The sequence below is a fragment of the Calidris pugnax genome, unplaced genomic scaffold (assembly GCF_001431845.1).
Source record: "Calidris pugnax isolate Ruff unplaced genomic scaffold, ASM143184v1 scaffold171, whole genome shotgun sequence".
NCBI classification, from domain to species: domain Eukaryota; kingdom Metazoa; phylum Chordata; class Aves; order Charadriiformes; family Scolopacidae; genus Calidris; species Calidris pugnax.
The window spans coordinates 5,280,592-5,305,293 of record NW_015091064.1 but is presented as its reverse complement, the minus strand read 5'-3'; the positions used below and the strand labels follow the sequence as shown (position 1 = coordinate 5,305,293).

General features: G+C 42.9%; 1 protein-coding gene and 1 long non-coding RNA gene across 2 annotated transcripts; one reads left to right on the top strand and one right to left on the bottom strand.

The window, feature by feature from the left end:
- Positions 1–6,286: 6,286 nt before the first annotated feature.
- PQLC3 (PQ loop repeat containing 3) lies at positions 6,287–16,197 on the bottom strand. The gene is made up of 7 exons (XM_014956780.1): positions 15,350–16,197; positions 13,639–13,721; positions 13,104–13,173; positions 12,406–12,463; positions 11,042–11,162; positions 9,878–9,919; positions 6,287–8,036 (listed from the first exon to the last, which is right to left on the bottom strand). Exons 1-7 carry the CDS (start codon positions 15,703–15,705, stop codon positions 7,948–7,950), a joined length of 819 nt encoding a protein of 272 aa, XP_014812266.1. The 5' UTR covers positions 15,706–16,197; the 3' UTR covers positions 6,287–7,947.
- LOC106896664 lies at positions 15,309–21,014 on the top strand. Its single transcript, XR_001413661.1, has 3 exons — positions 15,309–15,558; positions 19,285–19,449; positions 19,880–21,014. It is a non-coding gene; the product is annotated as an uncharacterized LOC106896664 (long non-coding RNA).
- The last annotated feature ends 3,688 nt before the right edge of the window (positions 21,015–24,702 follow it).

The window sequence follows — 24,702 nt, the reverse complement described above, 5'->3', positions numbered from 1 at the left end:
TGACCTCCACCACAAGGCAGGGCCAACTTAGCATGGGTTCCTCAAGGCTCTTGAGTTTTCTGTGCCTCTAGGGATGGAGGTATCGTAGCAATCCTTAGTTCTCCTTTGTGCAGTTTGTCCCAAAACAAAGGAACGGCGTGGGCTGTGTTGTGCTGGAACGTGGAGGCCGTTTGGCCGGTGGTGTGATGTGCATGAGGACTGTTTTGTACCCAGGACACAGAAGGCAAAGCTGCTCTTCTCACTTGTCCTTCTGCTCCAGACAGAGTTCCATCTGCTGATCTATGGAACGCAAAGAACTCCTAAACGTTTGTTCCTGGAAATTGTGGAGTTTCCATTTTGTCCAGTGGTGACCTTTTAAAAGAGAGAAGAGCATATTCCCGAATTAAGGAATAGTTGTCTTAAAGTCACTGGCATTCAAACACTTTTTTTGTAACAGGGCTGTCCCCGCAAACAGGACTTGGGTGACTTGCTCTATAGAAACTCTCTCCTTGCAAGTCCTTTTGTTTCACAGAAGTAAACAAATAGCACAGCCAAGCTGCAGGTTAACCCTGGGCAAGAATCAGGGGTCAGACTTGGAGCCAGAAGCTCAAGACACTTGTCAGGAAGTTGCTCTTTGGTTCGCATCCAAGAGCTCACCAGCACGGAAGCTGGACAGGAAGACCCTGCTGGAGTTAACGTGTCAGCTGTCACAAAGACTTTTCTGAAAGGTTTTCTCTCCTGTCCTAGTTGTGTACTGCAGTTTCCTGCTTGTAGTGGTTGTTGCCAAAGCTCAGCCCCTCACAGCGCTCCAGCACCAAGTCTGCACGCTGAAGGAAACATCATGGTTCTTGTGCTTCATGGCATGGTTGATGCCGTAACCAAAATATGACATGGACCATAGTACCACGCACCAAGTCTGCACGCTGAAGGAAACATCAAGGTTCTTGTGTTCATAGCATGGTTGATGTTCTAACCAAAATATGACGTGGACCATAGTACCATGTAGGACTTGGAAATGTGCAAGAGGCTCAAGTGTCTCAGCACTCAGTGACAGTGGCCAAATTTAAACCATCACTGAAGTTTCATTGCAGTATCTTACTACCTCTGTTGAAGACTCTGAACCTCTTACATTTTTGACAGGCGTTCAGTGGCTCTCTGAAGTCACCAAGGCCAGGAAAGCCACCACTGGAGATGATTTTAGGCTTTCTCTCTTTAGTTTCTCAGGCAGTGTCAGATGATCATTAGAAAACAGAGCATAATTTATATGATTTTAGGCTTTCTCTCTTTAGTTTCTCAGGCAGTGTCCGATGATCATTAGAAAACAGAGCATTTATGTTTATTATCTTACAATGTGTTAGTTTCCCACCTAGCTTTGAGAGGAGTCGTCTTGGAAAAGGATTTCTGTCTCTTGGTCTCAAGTGCCTTCACCATCCTGTGCTTGTGAGGTCCTGTTTGGGATGCTGCTGTGGAAAGGGGCAACTTGTATGAATCCAAACTTCTCACCTGCATAGCTCTTACAAACCCTCACCGCTTCCTTATTCTGTTCCTAAGGCAGGAGAACAAAATGGTCCATGGTCCAGTTCAGGGAACTGGAGTATTTCAGTCTCCTTCGCATTCCTGCATAGTTTTCCTTGCCATTCATGTCAAAATAGTGGCTTGTTTGTTTTTTCATTGGATTACAGTTGATCTTCAGAATCTTTTGTGGAGTCCCATATGTGCACATACTACTCTTTAGGTTGAAAACATTGTTTGCTATGTTTTAAGACAATCCTATAAACCAGGTACTCTTTAGGTTGAAAACATTGTTTGCTATAAGACAATTCTTTAAACCAGATAAGGGATTTTCAGTGTCCCATGGATCATGGGTTTTTGCCTGCTGAAGTATCCCTCAGGAGAGTGGGAAGGAGCTGTGTTTTGGATCTCTGTGAAAGATGTTGATTAGTTCTAGAACTAATTCATGTTCTGTGTTGAAGTTGCCTGTAAAGTGGAGAGTGATGATGATGATGTACTCAGACGCGCTCATCTGAGAAATAAGACAGGTCTATGGAGATGAATGTGGCAGAAAAGAACACTGCACCTAAACACATCGAATCTAGTTTGCCCCAGGAACAACTGCAGCAATTGGAAGAGCTGATTGTAAAACCATTGCTCCAAGAAGTGGGGACCCAGAGGAACTATAATTTATTAGCACTGGGATGCTAATTACCAGGCCGTGTGGTGAAGATTGGGGTTTTTCCCCATTGTCAGCAGAAGGCGTTGTTTTATGAGGGTAAGAAAGTCAGTTTACTGCCTGATAGTTGCTACAGCAAGTGGGCAGTGAGATTTGACCACTGCTGCTTTTGCTCCAGTCATCTTACAGAAGCTCCAAGATTAAAGTGCAGTCATCTTACAGAAGCTCCAAGATTAAAGCGATCTTTCAAAATGAAAGTCACAGTGAGAGGCGGCAAAACTACAAAGTTACAAGTGTGTATCTCGAAGTGTGCATCTTACCCTGCACACCTGAAAGAAGTCTGGAAAGACACATCCTCCTCCTGAAAAGAAAGGGCAGAGCGCAGCGGCTGCAAGCCCCAGCGGCCCGTTTGGGTTGCTTGGAGGAGCTGGGTAGAAACATTTTCACAGCCGTAAAATGAAAGTCACAGTGAGAGGCGGCAAAACTACAAAGTTACAAGTGTGTATCTCGAAGTGTGCATCTTACCCTGCACACCTGAAAGAAGTCTGGAAAGACACATCCTCCTCCTGAAAAGAAAGGGCAGAGCGCAGCGGCTGCAAGCCCCAGCGGCCCGTTTGGGTTGCTTGGAGGAGCTGGGTAGAAACATTTTCACAGCCGGGGTGACTGTGATGCCTCCGCTGTGTCACCCCATTTTGGGGTCTAGGCCTTCAGCGTCTGTTCAGAGATGTGCACATACTTGAATGTATAGTCTTACATGGCCACGTCCCAGCGCGCCTCTTGGGTCATCGGTTCTTCTTGTCACTTGGCATCCCCTTTGCTAGCTCTGGGGGTTTTTTCCCCCAGGATGCTGTCGTGGGATTGCTGCCAATCCTCCTCTTCCCCTTTGGCTTGCCACCTGCTTAGACTTAAGGAGCTAATTTGGCACTAATAAGGCACCGGCCTTGGTGCGGTGGGGGCCAGCTGAGATTCAGTGGGACCTGTGTCACCACTTGTCCACTCTGGAGCGATGGATGGGTTTGATGAACCCAGGGAGGGATCTCCTCCGTGTGCCTCCTGTGCCGTTCAGAGCTGCAGCCACGGGAGCTCTGTTACTGGGAAACTGGGCGTGCGTGCAAGCTGAAACCAAATACCCACAGAGAGGAAAATGTCCTTGAGCTGAGAGAGACCATGAGGAGTGCAGGTCGTGCTGATGGTGGACTGCAGGAAAAGCAATTTGTAGTCTCTCAGGATAAGTCACTGTCTCGGAAGTCAGCTCAGTGGACTCTGTATGGAGTCTGTTGCTCAAAGGGGAAAGAACTTCTTTACAGGAACTGGGTAACGTAAAACAGGCTTTACACAAAGTCAGTTTGTGCTTCGTTAGAGTCCTGACTGCCTGATTCACAGACCAGGGGCTGCTGAGGCACAGGAAGCCTGTTCTGCCATTTACACTTTTCATGCAGCTGAGGGAGGTCAGCACCTTGGTGCTGCTGGCCACAGCCCCCACACCAACACAGAAACCGTCTACAGCCCAGAGCAGCGTGTGCACATACACAGAGGACTTGTGACTGCAGTAAGGTGGCAGGTAGAATTAATTTTCACCACGGGGCCATGCTACTGTTCAATTTGGATCATAATCATTATTAGCTGACTTCTCCTGTCGCATTTTAAGCTGGTGCAGGTTCTGCCCTTTAAATTAGTTTCCAGAACCTTAGAAGGTAAGACAAGGTGTCTGCCCTCTGAGCCACTGGCAGGAAGGAAGCTTTAACACCACACAATAGACAGAAGTACTTGTTTAGGCTACTGATAATTTAAGGTAATTATAATGAGCTGAAATAACAATCAGGGCACAAACAAAGTTATGACAAATATTTAAATTGTCCTTAAGGTATCCCCAGTTAAATTTCATTAAGAGTATCATATAGTGTAAAAAAAAAATCCTCTTATTTTACACCCAGTCCAAAGACTGTGCATTTTTTTGAGGTTGAGATAGTGCTTGCCCCAAACCACTTCCAAGGGGGAGTGGAACAGTTGATATCTTTAACTTGGAGGTGTCTCAATCTTGCCATCACCTGAGGTCCATCAGAAGTTGGGTCCGTGAGACTGTCAAGGTCTTGCAGTTGGACCCAGCACCAGTGATGAGGTGGCAGGTTCTTCCCATCATGTTTGGTGTGACTCCTGGGCACCTATTTGACATCAAGATCCATCATCTCTGAGAACTCTTAAGTATCTTGGAGAACTTGTAGCTCAGAGTCAGGCAAATTAAATTCAGTGCAAACCAAGAATTTAATAACATCCTATTTTAAGGGCTTTTTAACTTCCTCACATTCCAAACTGGGACATCCTTCAACCATTATTAGTGATGAAGGCAGCATTTCATGTTCTGCTTCATACTTAAATACGAAGGGAATAGAACAAACCAGCCTGAAAAGTGTTAGCAGGGAAATAATTGTTATTCACCATCGTAGAAAATACATGGCTGGGAAACTACTTCGAGTTGATCTGCACAACTGTGTAGCTTTTAATTTATAATGGTTCTTCCTGTGGGCTCTGAGGTGGTTTTGGTTTTTGGCGACCTCCTCCTTACGCCCCCGTTTTACATGTCCTTGAATGGATAATGATTGGTGGAGGAAGAGTAATTTTACCTCATTTCAAGGAGTAAATGAAGGCTTTCTACAAGTTGTAATCTCTTGGGGACCTTTTAGCTAATTGTGAACGGCTTTCTCCAAAGTGCTTTAAAACCTGGCTTCTGAGCTCCAGTGGTTGAGGGGGGGAATGTGTCCGCCCCCCACCCTGCTCCTTGCTCTCCTGTTTCAATAGGCAGCTCAGCCGAGCCGGTGAGGGAGGAGGACGGGCAGTTCTCAGCAGTCCAAGCAATAAGAACTTCTGCTGCATTAAAGGAACATGAAGGAACACGTCTGCATCGGTGTAGTTCTGTGCTGCACAAGGCGCGGAGGGTCATGGAGGCCCGAAAGGTGGTGGAGATGGTGGGTCTGCATCTGTGGACAATGTTCCTGTTCACTGGGGACAGTTTTGGGGAAAGTAAACTGTACCCATCTTCCACTCGCCGCATCCTCACTTCCAGACCCGCAACCTGCTGTCTCTGGAATCTCATCCCTATTTTGGGGGACACAGTGTGTGACGTGATAGACATTTTCTCTTTCACACTGTTCAACTGAGCTTTGGCCACCTGCAGCTCGTAGCTTGTATGGGATTCTGCTGGGATTCTGCACTTCTGGAGGATCTGTGAACGGAGGCTTCTCACTTCCAGCCTTGTGAAGAAAAGCTTTTTACTGGCTCATACACACACGGCAACAAACCCAAGGTGCTGTCCCGGCCTGTCTTCGGTCCTCTCTGTGTTCCGCAGCCAGCAGCTCGCCCCGGTGCAGCCCAGTCACACGTTTAACAGGATTTATCTTCTCCATCCAGCCCGGCCAGAGCCACTGCCTTTAATCCAGCTGTGGAGAAGATTATGGGTTACCTACTGCAAAACCACAGGGTCTGTGCTTCTATGGAGCTTGCCCAGGACTTGACCATGCTTCTGCCTTAGAAAAGTGAAATAAATTCTTCTCTGGGGGAAAAAAAGAAGGTGTATAAACTATTTACTGCTACTGATTTGTTCCCTGTCTCCTGCAGCTTGAAGGAGAACTTGCAGTCCAGCTTTCCGAGTCCATGAAATTGCTTTACCTTAAGCTTGTGAATTATCCGGTTTTATTTCTTTTTCTCGGTCTTTTTTTTTCCACAGCTTTCTAAGATTATTTATTTTATGTTAAGTCACCTGTAAAGAACATTTCTTACATATATTTTCAGCATTTTATGATGAAAAAAACCAATGTGATCCTGAAACCGTCATTATTTTGCTACATCACTCAGGAGTGTGAAAGATGTCAGTAACAGACATGGTTTGGACTCTATCAATTTTTTTCTATCAAGAAGAGGCTTTAATTGAAATTGAGATAAGAAGTAAGTGTGTTTTTTTCATTTAAGATGCTGGAGCTCTTTAGCATTTTACAGGTTATTATACAGCCTGATGCTTCAAATGGTAAGGTGAAAGCTGCCCATTAATGACCTGTAACGAGTATTTCATTTTGTCTCCATATGTGGAAACAGAACAAAAAATGAAATGTAATGAAAATTAAAGGTAAGAATGACATTAGTCAATCATGAAGAATAGCATTTATTAAAATGACCTGGAAAATATATCACCTGCCACCAGTTAGACCACTTCAGATACTTTACACAGCTCTAGTAACATCAGCAACAGCATGTCTGCAGTTACTCTCTCGACCAACGCAGAAACATTTGTACATTTCAGTTGGAGTGGTAAAAAAATCCTCATCTTTGAACTTGCTCTCAAGAATGTGAGATACACAAAATCCTGTGTCCACAGACATAGCTCTTCCTGCTCTAAAATGAGGGTTTACAGAGCAGCCGTTCTCTGAGGGGGGAGGTCCCCGTCTGACCGCTGAGCGTGCGCTGGAGGAAACATCTGCTTTTCCAGAGCCTGCTCTTCCACAAGAGCCCAGTCATTTGGTGTCTTGCAAGGAAAACCTGCCTCAGATCTAGTCCATGTGGTCTTCCCATAGTTCTCAAGGGTGTCAGGATCAAGGGTGTGTTGGTTTAAAATGTGGTAATACTGTAAGAACTCTTGAAACAGCGAATCATTTCATTTTGAAGAACATAATGAGGTATGAAGACAAGCTACGTGATGACTTCTGTGATTTTTGGTTGGAAAGGCTTCACTTCCAAAAGCAAAATCCCCTGTTAGTAGTTCTTAGTATCCTTTTCCCTTTTTTAATATGCCTACTACAAACTGATAAGAATCACCAAAGTAAAAAAAAAGATGTAAAAATTCTTTACATTCTTCAGCACGCCTAGCACAGACAGGCTGGAATCTGATGAAGCACAGGGCAGTGTCCCCAGGAACTGAGAGCCACCAGCCAAGTCTGCTGGGAGACATGGAGCTGGAGCTGTAAGTGGGTCCCTCTGGGTATGGATTCACTGGGGTCTCGGGGTATCAGTTCAGGAACTTCTGCTTCAACGCAGTTTTTAACTCTGTTGGTCCAAGTTTCATTAATTTCTCCATGTTCTAGTCTCTGCTGTCCCCAGAGCAGCATGTTCAGTGCACGGGCGCTCAGGTTGAGGAAGAATTATTCACGGTTGAGTTTTTGCTCTTAACTTTTATAAAAGCCGGGCGTGCGGAGGGAAGTGCCCACGGGTGGCCCGTATCGATTGTACTCTTTAGGTGTTGTGTGGAAGCGCTACCATCCCAACACATTTAGAACCTTATTTTGGATTTGGCCTTGACTTGGATTCTCTTCATTCTAAAATACAGATAGTTAATGTCGAACTAAGTTAATGTTGAACTAATTGACTTGCTTGCAAGAAGATGACAAATCCCTGTTGTAGTTTGTCAAACTCACAGCAGATGCAGAAAGAGGAGTTGATGTCTTGGTGCAAAACTGCTCTTGTGTGATTGAAGAAAATTGCTTACGTGTAACTGGAAAGTACTGAAGTGATATGAGAATATATAAACATCTAAATACGAAATACCTTGTTCATTTAGTAAAAAGAAAAGCCAGAGAAAATCTGGTATCAGTGAAACTTGTCTTAAATGACCAATAAAAATATGCTGCTTAAATTAAGTATCTTATCGGAATTATTTCTAAGGGAAAATAAGCATGACTGTGCTGAGTGTGCCTAGGGATAAACACTAGCCTGAGAGAGAGAGAGAGAGCTTCCCCAACCTTCCTTCTGTTATTGAAGCGTCACTGCATCAGGGTTTTTCGGTGGTGCCTATCTTATGGGCTGACGAGTGTCTTCTAATCCATCTTTTTAGTTTTCCTGTAGTACAGGATTGTGGCTGTGACCCAAAGATTGAGAATGAGCATGGTTATGAAGCGGATGAGAACTAAAAGGGAAAAAAATAATCTTGTGAGCATAAATAAAATAAAAAAAAATCAACTGCTGCCGTTTTCTGAAGACACGTTTTGTAAACCTTCACTGGTGCCCAAACAGGCGGGTTCCCATTCTGCAGCTCTTTGCAGTCAATTGGCTTTAAATTACTGTGTTCAGGAACCCAGAAATTCTCAAAGTAAATATGGCAGATAAGAGCATTTAGCACTAAAATTAAACTCGGAGCCGCAGCTCACGTGTCTCTTATAGTTGGGGACACGTGATATAATAAAGGGATTACTCTCTACTCTCATCTTTTCATTTCAGGGAGAGAGGAAATGCTTTTATCTGTCAGATTTTAATGAGAGGAAATCTGACAACTGAGAAAAAAGCAGATTTTCAGTACCTTCATTAACTGTCAGAATTTTTTTAAACCAAAAAAAGCAAAGCATCTCTACCCGTGAGACCACAATTTGAAGTATCTCTAACATCCATGTGGTAAACGGAATATTTGCAGAAATGTATGTAAAACTTTGTTTCAGAAAAAGTATGTGATATTTGACAGTTTTACATGTGTGTATGAAACCAAGAACACGCCAAAGCGTTCGGTGTTAGAAGTCAACTGGAAACATTTTCCATCAGAGCAGCCAGCACCGATGTTTGCTGCCATCTCCTCCCTGTTACCAAGGGTGTTGTGCTCTGTTTTAAAGAGCAGCTTTAGCTGGACTTTAATTTGAGATTAATTAAGCTGGACGCCAACTTTCTCCTTTCATGATGGTCTTCTCCCTTCTTCCTTCCCCTCAATACACTTCTCTCGCTTCTAATCAGTGTAGGTGTGTAGCTGGGGATGAAATGGACTCGACAACTGACCCGGACTAATTTCTACATGTGTATTATGCCAATTATGCTTTAACTGTGTAGCCCCCCAAACTCCTGCTCTGGCAAGAGAAAGCAGCAAGGACAGGGGCGAAAATGAGTGATTGAAAAGGGGACTTCCTTTTCCAGTGAAAGAGCCACTTGAACTGCTTGTAAAACTACAGCCTTATTGTGCTGCTTAAAAAAAAAAATCCATTCATATGGTGTTTCTGATGAAATACCAGTTTTGAACTAGAACAAGGAACCACCAAATAAAGTACAATGTGATTTTGTTCCTGTTCATACAGCCACCGAGTCTCACTTTTGAACCCTTTACTGAAAAATCTGCTGCACTCCATAGCTCGCTCAGTTTTGTCAGGATCCTAAGAAGCTGTTCAATAAATTTTCTTTATAATAAAATCAGCTGCAAATTACACATTTTAAGCCATGTTCTGGTTTCTTCTCAGCCTACCCTTTCAGTTTCAACCTGCTATAAACTTTCTGAATGTTGGGCCTAAAACTATTTATATACAAAGCTGAATTTTAAATAGCTTTATAGAAGAATTTTTTAATGCACAAACCCCACAATAAGAAAATGAAGCACTTCATTATTTGAAAAGCTATCACTCAATTATTATAGATTTATTAAGTTGTATTTTATTAAATATATTTATTGATGTATTTAAATACTAAAGTTTAAAGCTTTATTCTGCTATTTTCATAAATAAGTTAATCTTGTAGTGGTTTTGCCTTTTGAAAAAAATAATGGCTGTTGATATGTATAAGCAAGGGGAGTTGTTGTTTTGTTTCTCCTTCAGGTATTTGACTAATTTGTCAAATTAGCACTAATGTGCTACTGAGCAGTAACTCCTTCCCTCGCTGGGCTAAACCACCAGGTTCATGATTTGTTCTTCTGAGACCAGATAACTTTTTACAAACCAGCTAGAAACTGCCACGGCAGCTGTTGCCTTGGAAAGACGAGCAATTCCATACTTTACTTACCTGCAAAATCATTTGTAGTCATTACAGTTGTAAATATTCTTGCTGTAAATGGAATGAATTCTGATCAGTGGACTAGATACAACACATACCTTCAAAAATTATTATCTATTTTTTTCAACAGAGGATAATCTTGCATGAAAATATACATTGTACAGACATTCCCACTTGTACTGCATCCACTCTTCACTCTTTTCGCTTCAGAGATCAAGCTCTCAAAGCTGAGTGATACTGTATTAAAGGTATTTTTAATGAGGAGATCCCTGATATAATTATAATTTTTACATCTACCTGCCTTGGTAGATTGGATGTGGCCAGATTTTACTGCTCTCTTTCTGTTCAGCTCCCCCCTTCAGCAGTTAATTCTGAGCTACACCCACAATCCAGTCAGTGTGACTGAACCATTGTCAATGTTCACACACGTGCTTTTAGGCTTCTGCAAATATGAGGAATTCAGCTTTCCTTCCCACAACAAATCTAAACATTAAATTATTTCACACTTACAGCAGACTAAAACCATTTACAAAGTTTACTGCCGCTGTTCAGCAAACATACCACAACTCCTAATTAATTGACTTAAAACCATTTGTCTCATGGGGAAATAGATCCAGCATCACTATGTTTTATAGTAAGAATATTTTAAATAAGTTTTGTGAATACAACAAAGGCATTTCTGACAAACAGCTGTAGAACTGTTCATGCAGACCACTAGGTAATTAACAGATCAACTGCACAAATCACTGGTTTTGGTATGTTCTTAAATTCTCCTCTGTTGAGAAATGTATTTACAGGTGCTCATAGTCAAAGGTATTTAGCATTGTGTGTGTGTTTATTTGTAGATGCCATTTCAGAATTCGTGTTGCCTGTCTGACTCAAAGTTTAGCACCTTTTCAAGCTGGATCACTGATTTTACTCTTGCAGTTATTTCAACTTGACCATATTTGTATGTTTTCTAAGTCAAAGTGACATTGTGACTGAGCTGGTATCAGTGATAAAACTGGATTTCAAGAGACTATGTGATATCTGAATCTCAGAAGTCGGCACTAAGGGGAACTACATTCATTAGCCAAGATTTTTACCTACTCTGATTGAGTCAAGACCTAGTGAAAGAGGCATTAGAAGATCTGGCATTAAAAAATGCTTCGCCCCAAGTTGCCCATTGCTTACTTGCACAGGTGTATGCAGACATACTCCAGGTCAGGGCGCTCACTTGTCCAGAATCTTTTGTCTGCCAAAGACACCTCAGCTGAGCCAGCTTACTGGCTGCACTGATGAACGTGCACAGATTCTGAAAAGCAGGTAAAAAAAAGAGAAAGAACCTCTGCCATTGTATTATCCAAGCGTTTCGCTTATGGTTGTTACTGAAAATCAGGACTAGCCTTTTCATTTAGAATTTAAAATGAATTTAAAATTTTAGAATTTAAAAAATAATTAGATATTTGGCAACTTAAGCATTTCAGCTTCTTACTATGGAACCGTGAAGCAAAAACTGAAGTTGCCAAAAGGAAGGGACCGATTTCTGAGGTACTGCCCAGAAAGAAGCTCAAAGAGCACAACAACTGCTGCTGCTGTTGGCAAATGCTTGATGGAGGCAAATACAATAAGAGGCAAAGAAATAAAAAAAGTCTCTGAACCTGCTACATAAAACTGTTTATGAGAGTCAGCTAAAATGAGACTGATCTAGTCTAAACAGCAAGGTTGATTCAGACCATCTGTTACCATCATGTCTGGCAAACAAAACCATAAAAGAATGAGAAAACTGACAGGAATGTGTGGAAAATGAGTCCAATTGGTGGGAAAAAATAATGAAGGGAATGGACTATTCACTCTGTCATGCTTTTAAGGGGGATTTTGCAAAGGCAGCGGGTAGAGAGGACCTCTGCAGGGGTCTCTCTGGCATGCCCGAATTTCCCTTGCAAGTAAGGGTCGGTATTGGGCTTAGAAGCTTTTATGCCCATTTGTACCACCTTTTGCATTAGCATCTCCATCTTAATTAAATTTTCTCTCTTCTGATGAAAAGGGCAAAGACCATCTTTAACCTTCATAGGGCACTATGAGACGATATTTTCCTTGCAGAATTCTAGGACTAAAGGGAAAAATGATCTTCTGAAATATTTAAAATTCCCTATTTCAAATGCTTTGACTGATGCGCTCCTCTTTTTTTCCCTCTGATGCTGTAGGTTTATTAATAGGGATTGTGACATTAGGACTAAAGAGGCAATCTTTTTTCAACATCTTAAACTATTGCTACTTTTAGTTAAGGTAACACAATTAAGAACTTTACCTCAGAACATACTTTTCTCTTCCCCCCCACCCCTCCTCATAGAGTCTGTATTGACAGTGCTGTATCTTCCAGCTACTCACAGAAGTGAAACAGCTGTATTTGAAAACTGGGCTTGTTCTGAAAGCTAATTCAAATGATTAATTCTTCCGAGGACAAATATAAGGAGAGATTTCACTGATAAAGATGTCCAGAAAGAAAAGTTATTTAATATGTGGACCTAATTTTAAATAATCAGGCGAGCATTTACCATGGCCAGGTCTATTATCCACTTCCGCAGTGTCAGCATGTACCAGACTCCCCAAAACCTTGCAATTATGTTAAGTTTCATAGCACTGAAAATTCGAGGACACCAAAGCTCTCGAAACTCCCTAGGGAATGAGATCTTTTTAACCATTTGGAAATAATCTTATTGAAACTTCACAACAGACTATGCAATCTAGATAAAACATATTAAGCACTGGTTGAAACACTAAGTGCTTCTGTTTTTCACACTGTCTTTAGCTGAACAGTGCCTGGAGTTTCTCAAGGGCTGCTCCAAAGCACAATACACTGCTGTGTTCATCACAGCAAGTACAATCTGTATGGCTAGGAATAAAAGAAAAAAGATTCATCATTTCCACCCTGCACCTCTAGCAAGGGTGTAAATTAAGAGCTGGTCTTACTCCTTATTAGCTGCACCTCTAGCAAGGGTGTAAATTAAGAGCTGGTCTTACTCCTTATCAGTGGAGTATTGTGGGCCTTCTCAAGCACAGCTACATATAAAGCTTACTTCTTGTAGAGATTTTACTGTGATCCCAGAAATCAGTGTGTGAATGTGGAATGCGTGTTGAGGAGTGGCTGAAAATTACTTACAACGGTAGCACAAAACAAGCGATGACGTAGTTGCTATGCAAAGAACTACCAAACAAGCTACATAAACCAAAATTTCCAGATTTTAAAGGATACGTGACTGCATAGAACAAAGCTTGTTTCATGTTTCCACTGTAACGCAGAATAAACAAAAGAAGAATGACATCTGAAATAAATAAAAGATCGCTCGTCAGACGAAGGGAAGAGCCTACATGCAATTCTAGACAGAACGAAGCAGTTCTACGGGGCACCATGTCTACGGAAACTGGTATCTTACAGGTTTGTCTCTCAAATTTGATTGATGTCCAAAACACTGCAAGCTCCAAATGAAACTTTTCTCAAAATCTGGAGCATTGATAAGGTTTTTCTCCCATGTGGAGTCACTGGAGAAAGGAGCTTACACTGTGACTCCACTCTGTGTGTATTAGATCTTTCTCCACTATCTGACCATCTACGTTCATAAAATGTCTAGGAATTCAGTTATATGTGAGATGTTCATTCCCTCTTCCCCCAGACCCCTGCTAGAACTGGTCAATGGATACATGTCATCGCAGTGGAGTACTGTATCTAAAAGCCTTGGAGTGCTGAATGAGCCCTGCTTTATTTCCAAAATATGGCTTAAAATAATTACCTTGTGCAATGATGATGGGATATTCCAGGTATGTCTGCAGAGGGTAATCATAATAAATCTGGTACCTCAGAAACACAAGGAATCTGAACAGAAAAACACAAAACAGCATGACTGCACGAAGGGACAGGACAGCCCCTTCAAAACCTCTTTTTTACAGTTTTGCTTGTGCCAAAAGGCTCCAAACTGATCAAACAAATATGAAGACAAAGTGCAAGCCTGATGACTTTTGTTACCCTCAAACAGATTAAGATGCAGAGAGCTGCCCATACTTCTTGCCAAGGTCTTCATTGTCACAGTGCAAAAGGCATAAATAATGGCTTATAAAGGCTTCCAGACCTAGAAGCTACCTTCTCTTCACAATTCCCTTGGTACTCTGGGATAACTCTGACTCCTTTACTTATGTTTGTCATTCAATCTGTACATTAAGCAAGTTTTACGGGAGTAGAAAACATTTCCTAAGCTGCCTCAACTACACTGTTACAAGATTGCCCAGTGTAACTGTACCGGTCAGACTCAGAGCCTGCTCCTAAGTGCACCAAGCAATGGCATGTCTTCTTCCTGCTATTCCACAGTACAGTAACTACAAGGAATTGAACTTTTATCACGTTTTCTTTACTTTCTTCAACTTTCATGCAAATCCATGGGGTTAGACAGAAACACCAAGGCTGCAGAGAGAACAGAAAAGGTGTCTTAGGGCATAGTTCTATGTAGGGATGCAGCACCACAGCTGGGTCACCAGCTGTGTCCCAACAGAAGACGAGGCACAGGCATGTTCAGAAACAATGTGCCATTTTTGTGAGGTGATCTTTCTGAATAAAAGGCCCTTTTTCAGCTTGGTGCAGAGAGCTAGTAGCCATCCGGCTGGCTGTTTTGGCCACCTCCATCCTCAGTTTGGCAAACACAAGGCTCTTCATGGCATTTTCTCCCACACGCCTGTACCCACATTTACACGTACGTGCTCAGTTTCCCTATTTCCCATTCCATGCAATCCTCTTTAAGTAAGATTTAATGAGTCTAGCCCGTCTAAGCTTATTACAGACTGACAAATCTTTGGCGTTTGACATGGTTTGTAATTTTCTTGAAGAATGATTATGTTTTAATTATTTGGGTGACAGAAGCCTGTCTAACTGGTACAATTACCTGCAGAACAGGGCTCACAGACCATTTAATACCGTAAATACATGGCTGAAACCCAACAGTAGGTGTTGTCTCCAGCTACATGGGTGGCCCGGGCTTGATTTTGGGCAAGTTAAAAAACCCGAGTTTCCCTTTAACCGGCAGCACGGAAATATTTTACAACAAGCAGTTTCTGCTCCAAAGAGTTTGCACACCCAAGGAAGGCAGGACGTGGCAACTGCACCCGACAGGCGAAGAGTCAGCAGGCTGAGGAGACGCCATCCCTCAGTTATAAAAAAAGGAGCGGTTTTAAAACCGAAAGAGAGCAAGGACTGCTCGCCGCCCCCTTCCAACAGCCACTCAAACGCATTCTCAGGCGCGATCAGAGCTGCGAAGGAAGGAGCTTAGTTATAAATTGCGGCCGCTGAGGGCAGCCCCCCTGAGGGAACCCCGCTGAGGCGAGGCGCTGCCGCCCCACCCCAACGGCTCCGCGCGCCGCCCCCGGCGGGAAGGGAGGCGGAGGAGAGGGGGGGCCGCCATGTTGAGCCCCAGTATGCCGCCCGCCCCCCTGCTGTCCCCATCGCCGCCGCCTTACCCGGCCAGCTCCAGGAGGAGGCTGCCCACGCTGACCCCCCGCGCCGAGCCGGCCGCCAGCACCGCCGCCAGCTGCGGCAGCTTGATCACGGCGCACACCGCCCAGGTGCTCCAGTGAGCCAGGGCCAGCAGCGTGGACGCCATCCCGCCGCGCTGCGCTGCCCACCCGCGGCAGCCCGGAATAGGGAACCGGCGGTGCGTCGTGGTGAGGTGGGGCGGGCAGCCCGGCCCCGGGCCACAGCCGTCACGGAGCGCTCCTCGTGGCGCCCGCCCTGCCCGGGGCGTGGGGCGTGGAGGCCGCCCGGCCTGTGGGTTGCGGAGCGCCGGGCCCGGCAGCGGGTGTGCGCCTCTCCCCATCAGCCCTGGGCCTCGCCGGGCCTGAGCGCCATTTGGCAACCCCGGGGAGGCCGGTGCCGCTTCCTTGGGAGGGGGGGAGTGCTTCTTGTCAGCCGCCTGCGGGCCGGGCCGGGCACCCCTCAGTCCCCGGGCTGCTGTGAGGAGCAGGGCCGAGGGGCAGCCGCCTGTCCCGGGTCGGCTCTGGTTGAGGCCTGCCCACTGCTAACATACCTTCGTCTCAAACGCTAAGCTCCAAATTGAGAGATTTGGCCCTGAAACGATGCTTTTTTATCTTAAAAAAGCCCCCACACCATTAATGATCAGATATTGGTGGTGTAAAAGGTTACACCCAGGCCGTGTTCGCCTAGGAGTAGTGTGGATGGAGTCTGGGTTTGGAGCTGTTGGCTGGATTTCGGTTTTCTCCCCCAAAGTGGAGTCTCCGCTTTGCTTCAACTTGCTTGTTTCTGAGGTGACGCTGTCTGGATCGTGCTGGTGCCAGCTCCTGCAGTAGGGACGGTGTAGTTTTGACAGCGGCACTGTTGGTTGTGCAGAAAGTTCAGTAAAATTTAAAAGTTCCTGAATATTGGATTTGTCAGATTATGTGGAGATGGAGTAACTTCTCCGGAACATACACCTACCCACCATACGTGCTTACACACAAAAATAGTAAAGCACAGTTTTTAAAGCTTTTGTACTTGCCATCTTGTCAGAGCTAAATAAGAGCAATTATCCAAGAAATATGCATTTGTACTGATCAAATATCTTGGCTCTTCCATGCCTGCATATGGCTGGGACTACTCAGAGTGTCAAATCTATACCATTAATTCAGATTTTTATGTACAGCATGATTGCTTTAACATTAGGGGTTATTTGCAGGCATAAAATGTCTTCATTTTAATGAAAGTTGTATTTCTGTATGACTAACAGTTCTTAACAAGGTTTAGTTTCAGCTCTTTTGTGTTTCTTACATTGTTTTCTGTTTTTTGATATTATGATTTGACAAACAGGTTTATTGCATTCATTTCACATACCTTTAGTGATATTTTAAAACAATTCTACTAATGCTTAATTTATGAAGTGTTTTCCTCTGTGTAATTCAGTCACTAAAAAAAAGGAAGCACGTATGTAGGAATATGTAAAATCTCAAAATTATGATTGAAAAAAATGACCCCCGATACAGAAGTTTATTTTTAAAATTATGTTTCTGTTAATACAATTCAAATGAATCAAGCTTTTCAAAGACAGTAAGCTCTAAAAGAAGAAAATAAAATTTGAAGCTACCTTAAAATTTTAAGTGTTTGAAGATTTTCTTGATAAACTGAGTTCTCAGCCTTGTGGGAGTATTATGTACTTGAAAATAAGTTGAGTAACCCCTCACACAAGGTGAGGTTATCTGGTTTAAAATTAGGTCTGAGATATAGATGTATCTGTCATTTCAGATAATCTTGAGAGTAAAAGAAATATTTAAGGTAGAAGTTGTGTATCTGCATTACGTTGTAGATGGTGATCCAACAAAATGCTGTAAAAATACCAACATCTAGTATCCTGCTAGAATAATCAAGAAGCCGAACTGACTTCAAACTCTTAAGCAGGTCCATGAGCATATTTTTTTGTTCAACCGTTTTTATATTTAAATAAGATATGAAACGTTTGTCTTTGGTCAGCATTTCAGCTTTTTGACAAATGCACTCGCTTTGCCAGCAGTCAGTGAAACAGAGTGACTGAACTCTCCTTCCCCTGGCCCGTCTGTGTGATGATATTGCTCTAGCTCTGTTTACTGGCCACTCTGACTTAAGTGACAGCTTAGGGAAGGAACAGACGTCACGGTGCTGGGCAGCCCTGTGCAAGGTTCTGACCAAAAAAAAAAAAAAATCTACAAAGAGCATTAAGAAATTATTCCTCTTCTGTTGTTTAAATTATTTAGTTTTATATCAAATTTCAGAGTCTTTTAGTTGGCAAGTTGCAGCAGAATGGAGAACCACGTTAAATTACAGCTCGGTGAATAAATTCGTTACATTAGAATTTACAGTGCAGATTGCCTGTTCCGCAGCAGATGGGCAGTGGTTTAATGCTGCTGCACCTCAAATAGGAATGCAAATGTTGATTCCCATTAAAAAAAAAGAGAGAAGCAAAGTAATCTTCCTGTAATAACCAAAGGTCAAACCGGAAATTTTTTTCCAATAATGGTGTTGGCTTATCATAGCTGAGTTTTTAAGCAAAATAATGCCTTGAATTTTGTGGTTTTGCAAGGAATGCAGGGTGCTCTCTTGCCTGTTATTTCCACAGACTACCATGCTAACAGAGAATAGTTCAGTTTATAGATGGTGTTTTAAGCTCCAGGTTAAAATAAAGGAATTTCCACAACTGGGGAATCTGTGGGGGTGGAGACACCCCCCTGGGAGATGTGGGGAGGAAGGCTGGGGGTGGTCAGAGTTGGGCAGGGACAGCAGGCTGCCAAAGGGTCTCCAGCTTGCCCTGAGAAGGAGGTGTGACACTGAGAACACACACAGCCTGGGGAAGAAGAGGGAGGAATTAGATGTGGCAGCACAGTAGCAGAGCTGGGACCTCTTTGGGATCTCAGGGATGGGGTGGCACAGCTCATAATGAGTGCTGTGATGGAAGGATACAAGCTCTTCTGGAGAGGCAGGCAGGGAAATGGGTGGAAGTTGTGTTCCACACAAACAAGCATCTCTTTGCTTGGAGCTTTCCTCTGCTTTGGAGTGAGCAAAGTGCCAGCTGAGATCTGAGGGGCTGGGATGGGTGGGGAGATCAGCACGGGGAACATTGTGGGGGCACCTGCTATGAACTGCCTGATCAGGAAGAGGAAACAGATGAAGCCTTAAATAACGACAAGGGAGCTCACAATTGTAGGCTCAGGCTTCTCTGGGAATGTAAAATTGATCTGACACCTGGAGGAGCTATGCAGTGGGGTAAAAGCAGTCCAGCCAATTTTTGTGGGGCATCAAAACTCCCTTTTTTGACCTAGATGCTGGATTTGTTACTCATAAATAGGGAGGAAGTAGTAGGCAATGGAGAAGTCAAGGGCAACCTTGGGAGCAGTGACTCCAGGACCTTAGAGTTAAGATCCCAAGAAAAATAAGGAAGGCAATCAGCAGAATAAAGATTGTGTGCTTCAGGAGAGCAGAATGGGGCTTTTTTGGGATTCACGGGCGACACAAAAGGATTGCCCAGGCGTGGGGGGATCGAACTGGGAGACCCAACCTCAGTTGGAGTTGAAATTGGCAAAGGATGTGAACACCACCAAGAAAAGTGTCTGTAATTACTTTAGCAACAAAAGAAAGATGAAGGACAATGTCCCTTTGACAAGGTAGAACACTATAGAAAAAGCTGTGGTGCTCAGTGCCTTTTTTTGTCTCAGTTTTAACTAGTGGGGTTTGCTCACAGGCCTCGTGGGTCCTCTGAGCTGAGGAGCATGGTCAGATGGAATGAAGTACTAACCGCGATGAAGGAAGACAGAGCTGGGAACTGCAGAAGCAAACTGGACAAAAACTGCTCCGTGGGACCAGATGGGATGCAGCTGAGAGTGCTGAAGGAGCTGGTCGACATTATTTCAAGGCCACTGTTTTTCATCTTTGGCAGGTTGTGGTTATCAGAGGAGATTTACAGATGACTGGAAAAAGGCAAATGTCGTGCCTTCTTGCAGGAAGGAAGATCCAGAGCATGACAGGATGGTCAACCCAACCTTAGTTTCCAGGAAAATTATGGAGCAAATCATCCATAATGGCCTCCTCTGGCTGTTTCCAGGTGTGTGAAAGACAGGGTGGTGATTGGGAACAGCCAGTTTGGATTTACCAGGGGCAAATGTTGTGCCTTAATCAGCCTGATTGCTTTCTCTGAGAGAGCTGGCTTGGTGGGTGAGGGAAGAGTAGTAGATGTCATTTACTTTGAGGCAAAGCCTTTGACGTGGTCTCACTTAGTATCCCCGTAGTGAAAGTGGGGAGATACAGGCTGGGTAGGAGGACCACAAGGCTGGTGGAAAACTGAGCAGCTGGGCTCAGAGGATAGTGGTTAGCCGAGTGACATCTCCATCTTTGGAGATTTTCACAACTCAGCGGGACCATGTCCTGAGTGGCCTGACGAAATATAAACGTTGGCCTTGGTTTCAGCAGGGAATTGGCCTAGAAGCCTCCAGAGGCCAACATAACTGTGATTTCACATATTTTATTCCTTACAGAAGCTGGATATTTGAGGCCCCATTCTGCCACTGGAGACATGATGGTAAAAACAAGGTAGAAATGATCAAGATTTAGAAAAAAAAAAAGAAGACTGTGATTCCAGCTACTCTTCCTATCTGGTTGGATTTACCGAACAATTTTCTGGTGCCCAAGGACTGGGAGTTTTGCTATTGACTGACACGGAGTTGTCACAGGACCTCACCATGAGGAGGGAGGTTATGTCTGGGCTGATAGACTCCTCTGTGACAGAGTGATAGTGTTTCAACTCTGATTTAAAGAACCTCCTCGTACTAAATAAGTACAGTGGGTCCCTGTGTACTTCATGTTTGAGGTTGTGTTGTACAAGTGTGCGTGATAGAAGGATAAAAAAACATTGGAGGTTGCACGTAGTTCATTGGTTTTGCTTGCACTATGTTATATATATTTGTGGCAGACTGAAAACATGGCTGTATTTATATAAGGTTTACTTGATGTTAGGCTGAGCAGAAACATCACAAATTGAATGAAAGTACTGTAAGCAAAAAAAAAACCCAAAACACCAAACCCTGTTGACTCAGTGTTTGCTCTGTGAAATGGCTTATTCAGTTAACTGAGGGCCATTCTGGGTAATGGCATGTTGTCTGAAATAATATGGTTAGTTAAAAAGTAGTACTGAAAGAGTCTGGAATACCAAACACAGCCTTAAAAACCTGACCCAAAACCTAACAAAGCCAAAGCACTGGGAGAAAGAAAAACAGACTTGCCTTCTCTAACTGGTTTGTACTGGGACTCCTTAAGCTGATTTCTATATTAAATTTGGAATTGTCCCTTTTATGTAGATAATCTACACTGAGCTTGTAGCCCAGAGAGGGGGTTAAGCTGTAGCGTTTGGGTGTGGAATTGACGTTCTAGATCCATGGTTACATCTGAATGACTCAAATAAGAGGTTCTAGTGAGAGTTGAAAGTGTGAGTACATTATGGCAGCCCTTCCAATGGTCCTGGTGTGTGATGCCTCCTGCGTTCCAGCTAGAGGTCCTATGATTCTCCCAGAGCATGCAGATGGGTCTGCCAGCACTGAGGAGCAGCTTCAGCATCATCATGCTTGTTCCAGCAAAGAAGATACTTGGCTCACCAGATCTGAAACACTGCCGTGTGCTGGTTTCCCTGTGGCATAGAACCCTGTGGCTTCTATGTTTTTCAGTATACTTGGCTCACCAGATCTGAAACACTGCCACGTGCTGGTTTCACCCTGTGGCTTCTATGTTTTTCAGCGACAAGAAACTGAGGAGCCCTATGGTAATACAATTTGTCAGCACTCTCTTAAGTTCTGCTATACAAGAGTTTACATCAACTTCTGTGTTTTCAGTCTATTTGGCTTTTAAGAGAGAGAATCTCATAACTGCTAGTAAGGATTGCAATATTTGCAGGTGGTTCTATGCTACATCATTGGTTTAGTGTTTTTCACAGCAATACCTGTAATTGAAATAAGAGTCACATTTGTTAATTTGCAGATTATATAAAATATATCCGATGATGGTAATTGGTCATTAGTAAACGGGGAAAATTGACACAGAGTTTGAAGTGATCAGGTCAAAGTCATAGAGTGAAACCAAATCTCATAATTTTTATAGCTGTTGTGCCTACATATTTGCAGATTATTTCTTAATGCAATTTATTAATCAGTATATGCCAACTGAGAGTTTCCTCTTGTCATTCTCTGGGTTAAGAGAAAGTTACGAGACATTGGTGGCAGTTTTGCTCCGTCAACCTGGCATAAAGGCCTTGTGCTGAGGTGAGGCTGTAACCCCAGGTACTTGGAAATTCCATTTCTAAGTACTGTTGGAAATTCCATTTCTAAGTACTGGTGGTTTTGTGGGTACATAGAGCTTCTGAGAGAGGCTTTGAGAAGGTTACAAGCTGAAGTCTGTCTATGGCATCTGTGCCCTCTGACAGAAGAGGGCTGTGGGCAGGGCTGTGATTGACAGAACTGTGCAAGGACCTCTTCAGCCTTTGGCAGAACTTCTGAGTTTCTTGGAGAAGCATCTGTGTTTCAAGGGATTCATCCCAACAAATGTGAAGTTTTCTGAAGAGGACAAAGCATACCTGACATGGATTCAGGGTAGCCAGTAGAGTTTTTAGGAGAAACATCCTGCTTTAGGAAAGGTTTTACCGGTTTCTGTCTGGGCAGGATTTAGGCAAAGAAGCTTGAGGCCTTAACAAATTATTGTTAATTTCTAAAACCAACAAATCAAAAAATATCCCACTTCAGAAAACTTCTCTGCTTTAAGATAAACTTCAGTTCAGAAATTTTGTTCTATAGAGTGTACTTCATAGAAAGCAAACAATGTGAATGACCGAACGTCTGATGCCTGGGCTGGCAGTATCGTCCACCTAATGTTCATACATAATTATCCTCTCCCTTCCCTATTGTAGGAATCTTACTGTTTATGCAGTAATTTTCACAGCATGGTGAGACCTTCTTTGTTAGAGAACACACTTAGTTATTTTGTTTACTTTAGAATAATTTAAAGGTCAAGAAACAGTTTTATACACAGTTTCTAAGAAACAAAATTGCATTTGCAGTCATGACTGATCTTATAAAACAAAACTTTATTGTTAAGATGCTGCCTGGGAACTATATACAAAGACTGTTCTAGAAGTATGAGAAATACAGATTTATATGAACTTACGTATTTTATGTTTTGTTAAAAAATATTTTTTTCACAGTTTTTTGTTAGCAGCAGAACTCAAAATGGGAACACACAAAATTTGGAGGCACTGGAAACATCTATGCACCAAGTTACAATTCGTATTAACAGTCTTCAAAAGTCCACTAGAGAAAGCAGTGTATCCAACTGTAGAATTAAATTAATATAGCCACTCATTTGTGCTCTTTAACTGAAAGAAATACAGAAAATTAATTGTCTAAACATGTATAATTTCCTGTTTGAGATCTGGCAGCAAAAGGGAAAAAAAAGCTTATAAAACTGAAGCACAAGGGGTACATCGTAAGCACTCCTTACAAGAAGCTTACACCACAATTTAGTATCTACGCAATCTCTTTAATAAATGGAATTTCCTCTGATTATTTACAGATTTCAATGCTGATTTTATTTCATCTAGTCTTTCTGAGAGACTCTCTTACGTAAATAAGGATTAGTTGGCAAAGTCAATTATGGTAACAGAAAAATTATTGCTAAACTTGCGATGAAAATGTCATCTAGAAAATATCTGTTTGCTGCCTTCTACCCACAGATGGGAAGTTTTGATTAGGACCTCAGATACTCCCGAAAGGCCTTTTCTGGAGGTTGCTGTATGTGGAGGGAGATCCAAACTAACTTCAGAACCATTAAGATGGGTACCAGAGTAGGACTAACTGCAGTAGCATAAAATAATTTGCATTTCCAAAGAAGGTGTAATAATTGAACAAAACAAGGTATCCAGCTCTACTCACTGTTCCCATATCCCATGGATTGTTAGATCTGTTCCACATGGGAAGTCTTTGCTCTCTAAACAGCCACTTTCTCCTGGGAGGCAGTCATTCAGATGTCGTGTGCTTAAGAGTCGCTACTGATTTCAACAGGGAATAGCAGTGAATTGGGGTTTTGGGGTCAACAGAGCTACTCCTATCCCGTTGTTGCCCACTACTGTTTAGAGGCATTTCAATGGGCTTAAACAGAAAGTCAAGGTATTAACTTAATTCCCCATCAGACGAGGCAGTACAGTTGTGGGTTGCTGTGATCTTGCAACAAGGCAGAGCCACATTTTCCAAGGTTGCAGACTTCGATGATTAAGCCAAAAATTCTTGCATGTTTTGATTCCATTTCAGGCATACCTACAGGCTTTCCTGGTGTGAGCTGTTGGACTGAAGTGACCTGTGCAACGAAGTACAGCTGAGGAGGAGTGCGGGAGTGTGTGAGGGTCTTACTGTACTGTATAGATGTAATCACTGCAAGTACCCACTGCAGGAACCGCCTGGCATCCCAACGGGTGCATTATCTGATTAAGGACATGATCAGGACTACAGTTCATTAGTGGAGGTTTCCTGAAATTGTTGAAAGAAAATTAGCTATCACCATTCGTACATATGACATAATGACATGAATGTGCTGGCTGAGATGGGTTAAGTGGCTGTCGGGGGGGGGCACTAATCCATCTCAGATGTGTGTGATTAAAAGAGGCACATCTAGGCTTTGTGAAAAGCCTTTTCTATGTGAGTAGTTAGAAGAATTATAAATATATGTTCTATCAAATAGGTGATTAATCTGTATTTTAGAGGTTCAATCTATTTAAACCTGGTGTAATTGAAATAGGTTTTTTAAAAATTATTGTTGGATTATTTTGAAAAGTTTACATGTTTGCAACGTGTGTTCTGATCCCAGCAACTCTGGTGTAGATGAGAGAATCGGTGAGACGGTTTTCAGATTATCTTTCAATTTATACAACAGAAGGCAAGCCCTATTAAATATGCCATTCTTGATGGATGTGTGTGTTTAACCTTCAGAGTTGGAGATCACTCAGGGAATCTATTCCAGTGCTGTATCAGCCTTACCACTATTCCTAAAAAGTTAACATGATCCTTCCTTGCTGTAATTTAAGCCTGTTTACTATTGTCTGCCACTCACATGAAGTACAAATGATTCCTTTTCTCATTCCAGAGCTATGTATTTGTCTAAAGATTGCTGTCCTCCTTGCAAACTTATTTTTCTTCTTCAGGTTAAACTTTAACAGTCTTTTTAATCTTTCCTCATAAGCCATATCTTCCTGTAGTCCAGATGCCATCGTCGCTTCTCTAGCCTCTGTTTGGTGGCCCACATCTTCAGGGTAAGATACCCCCCAGTT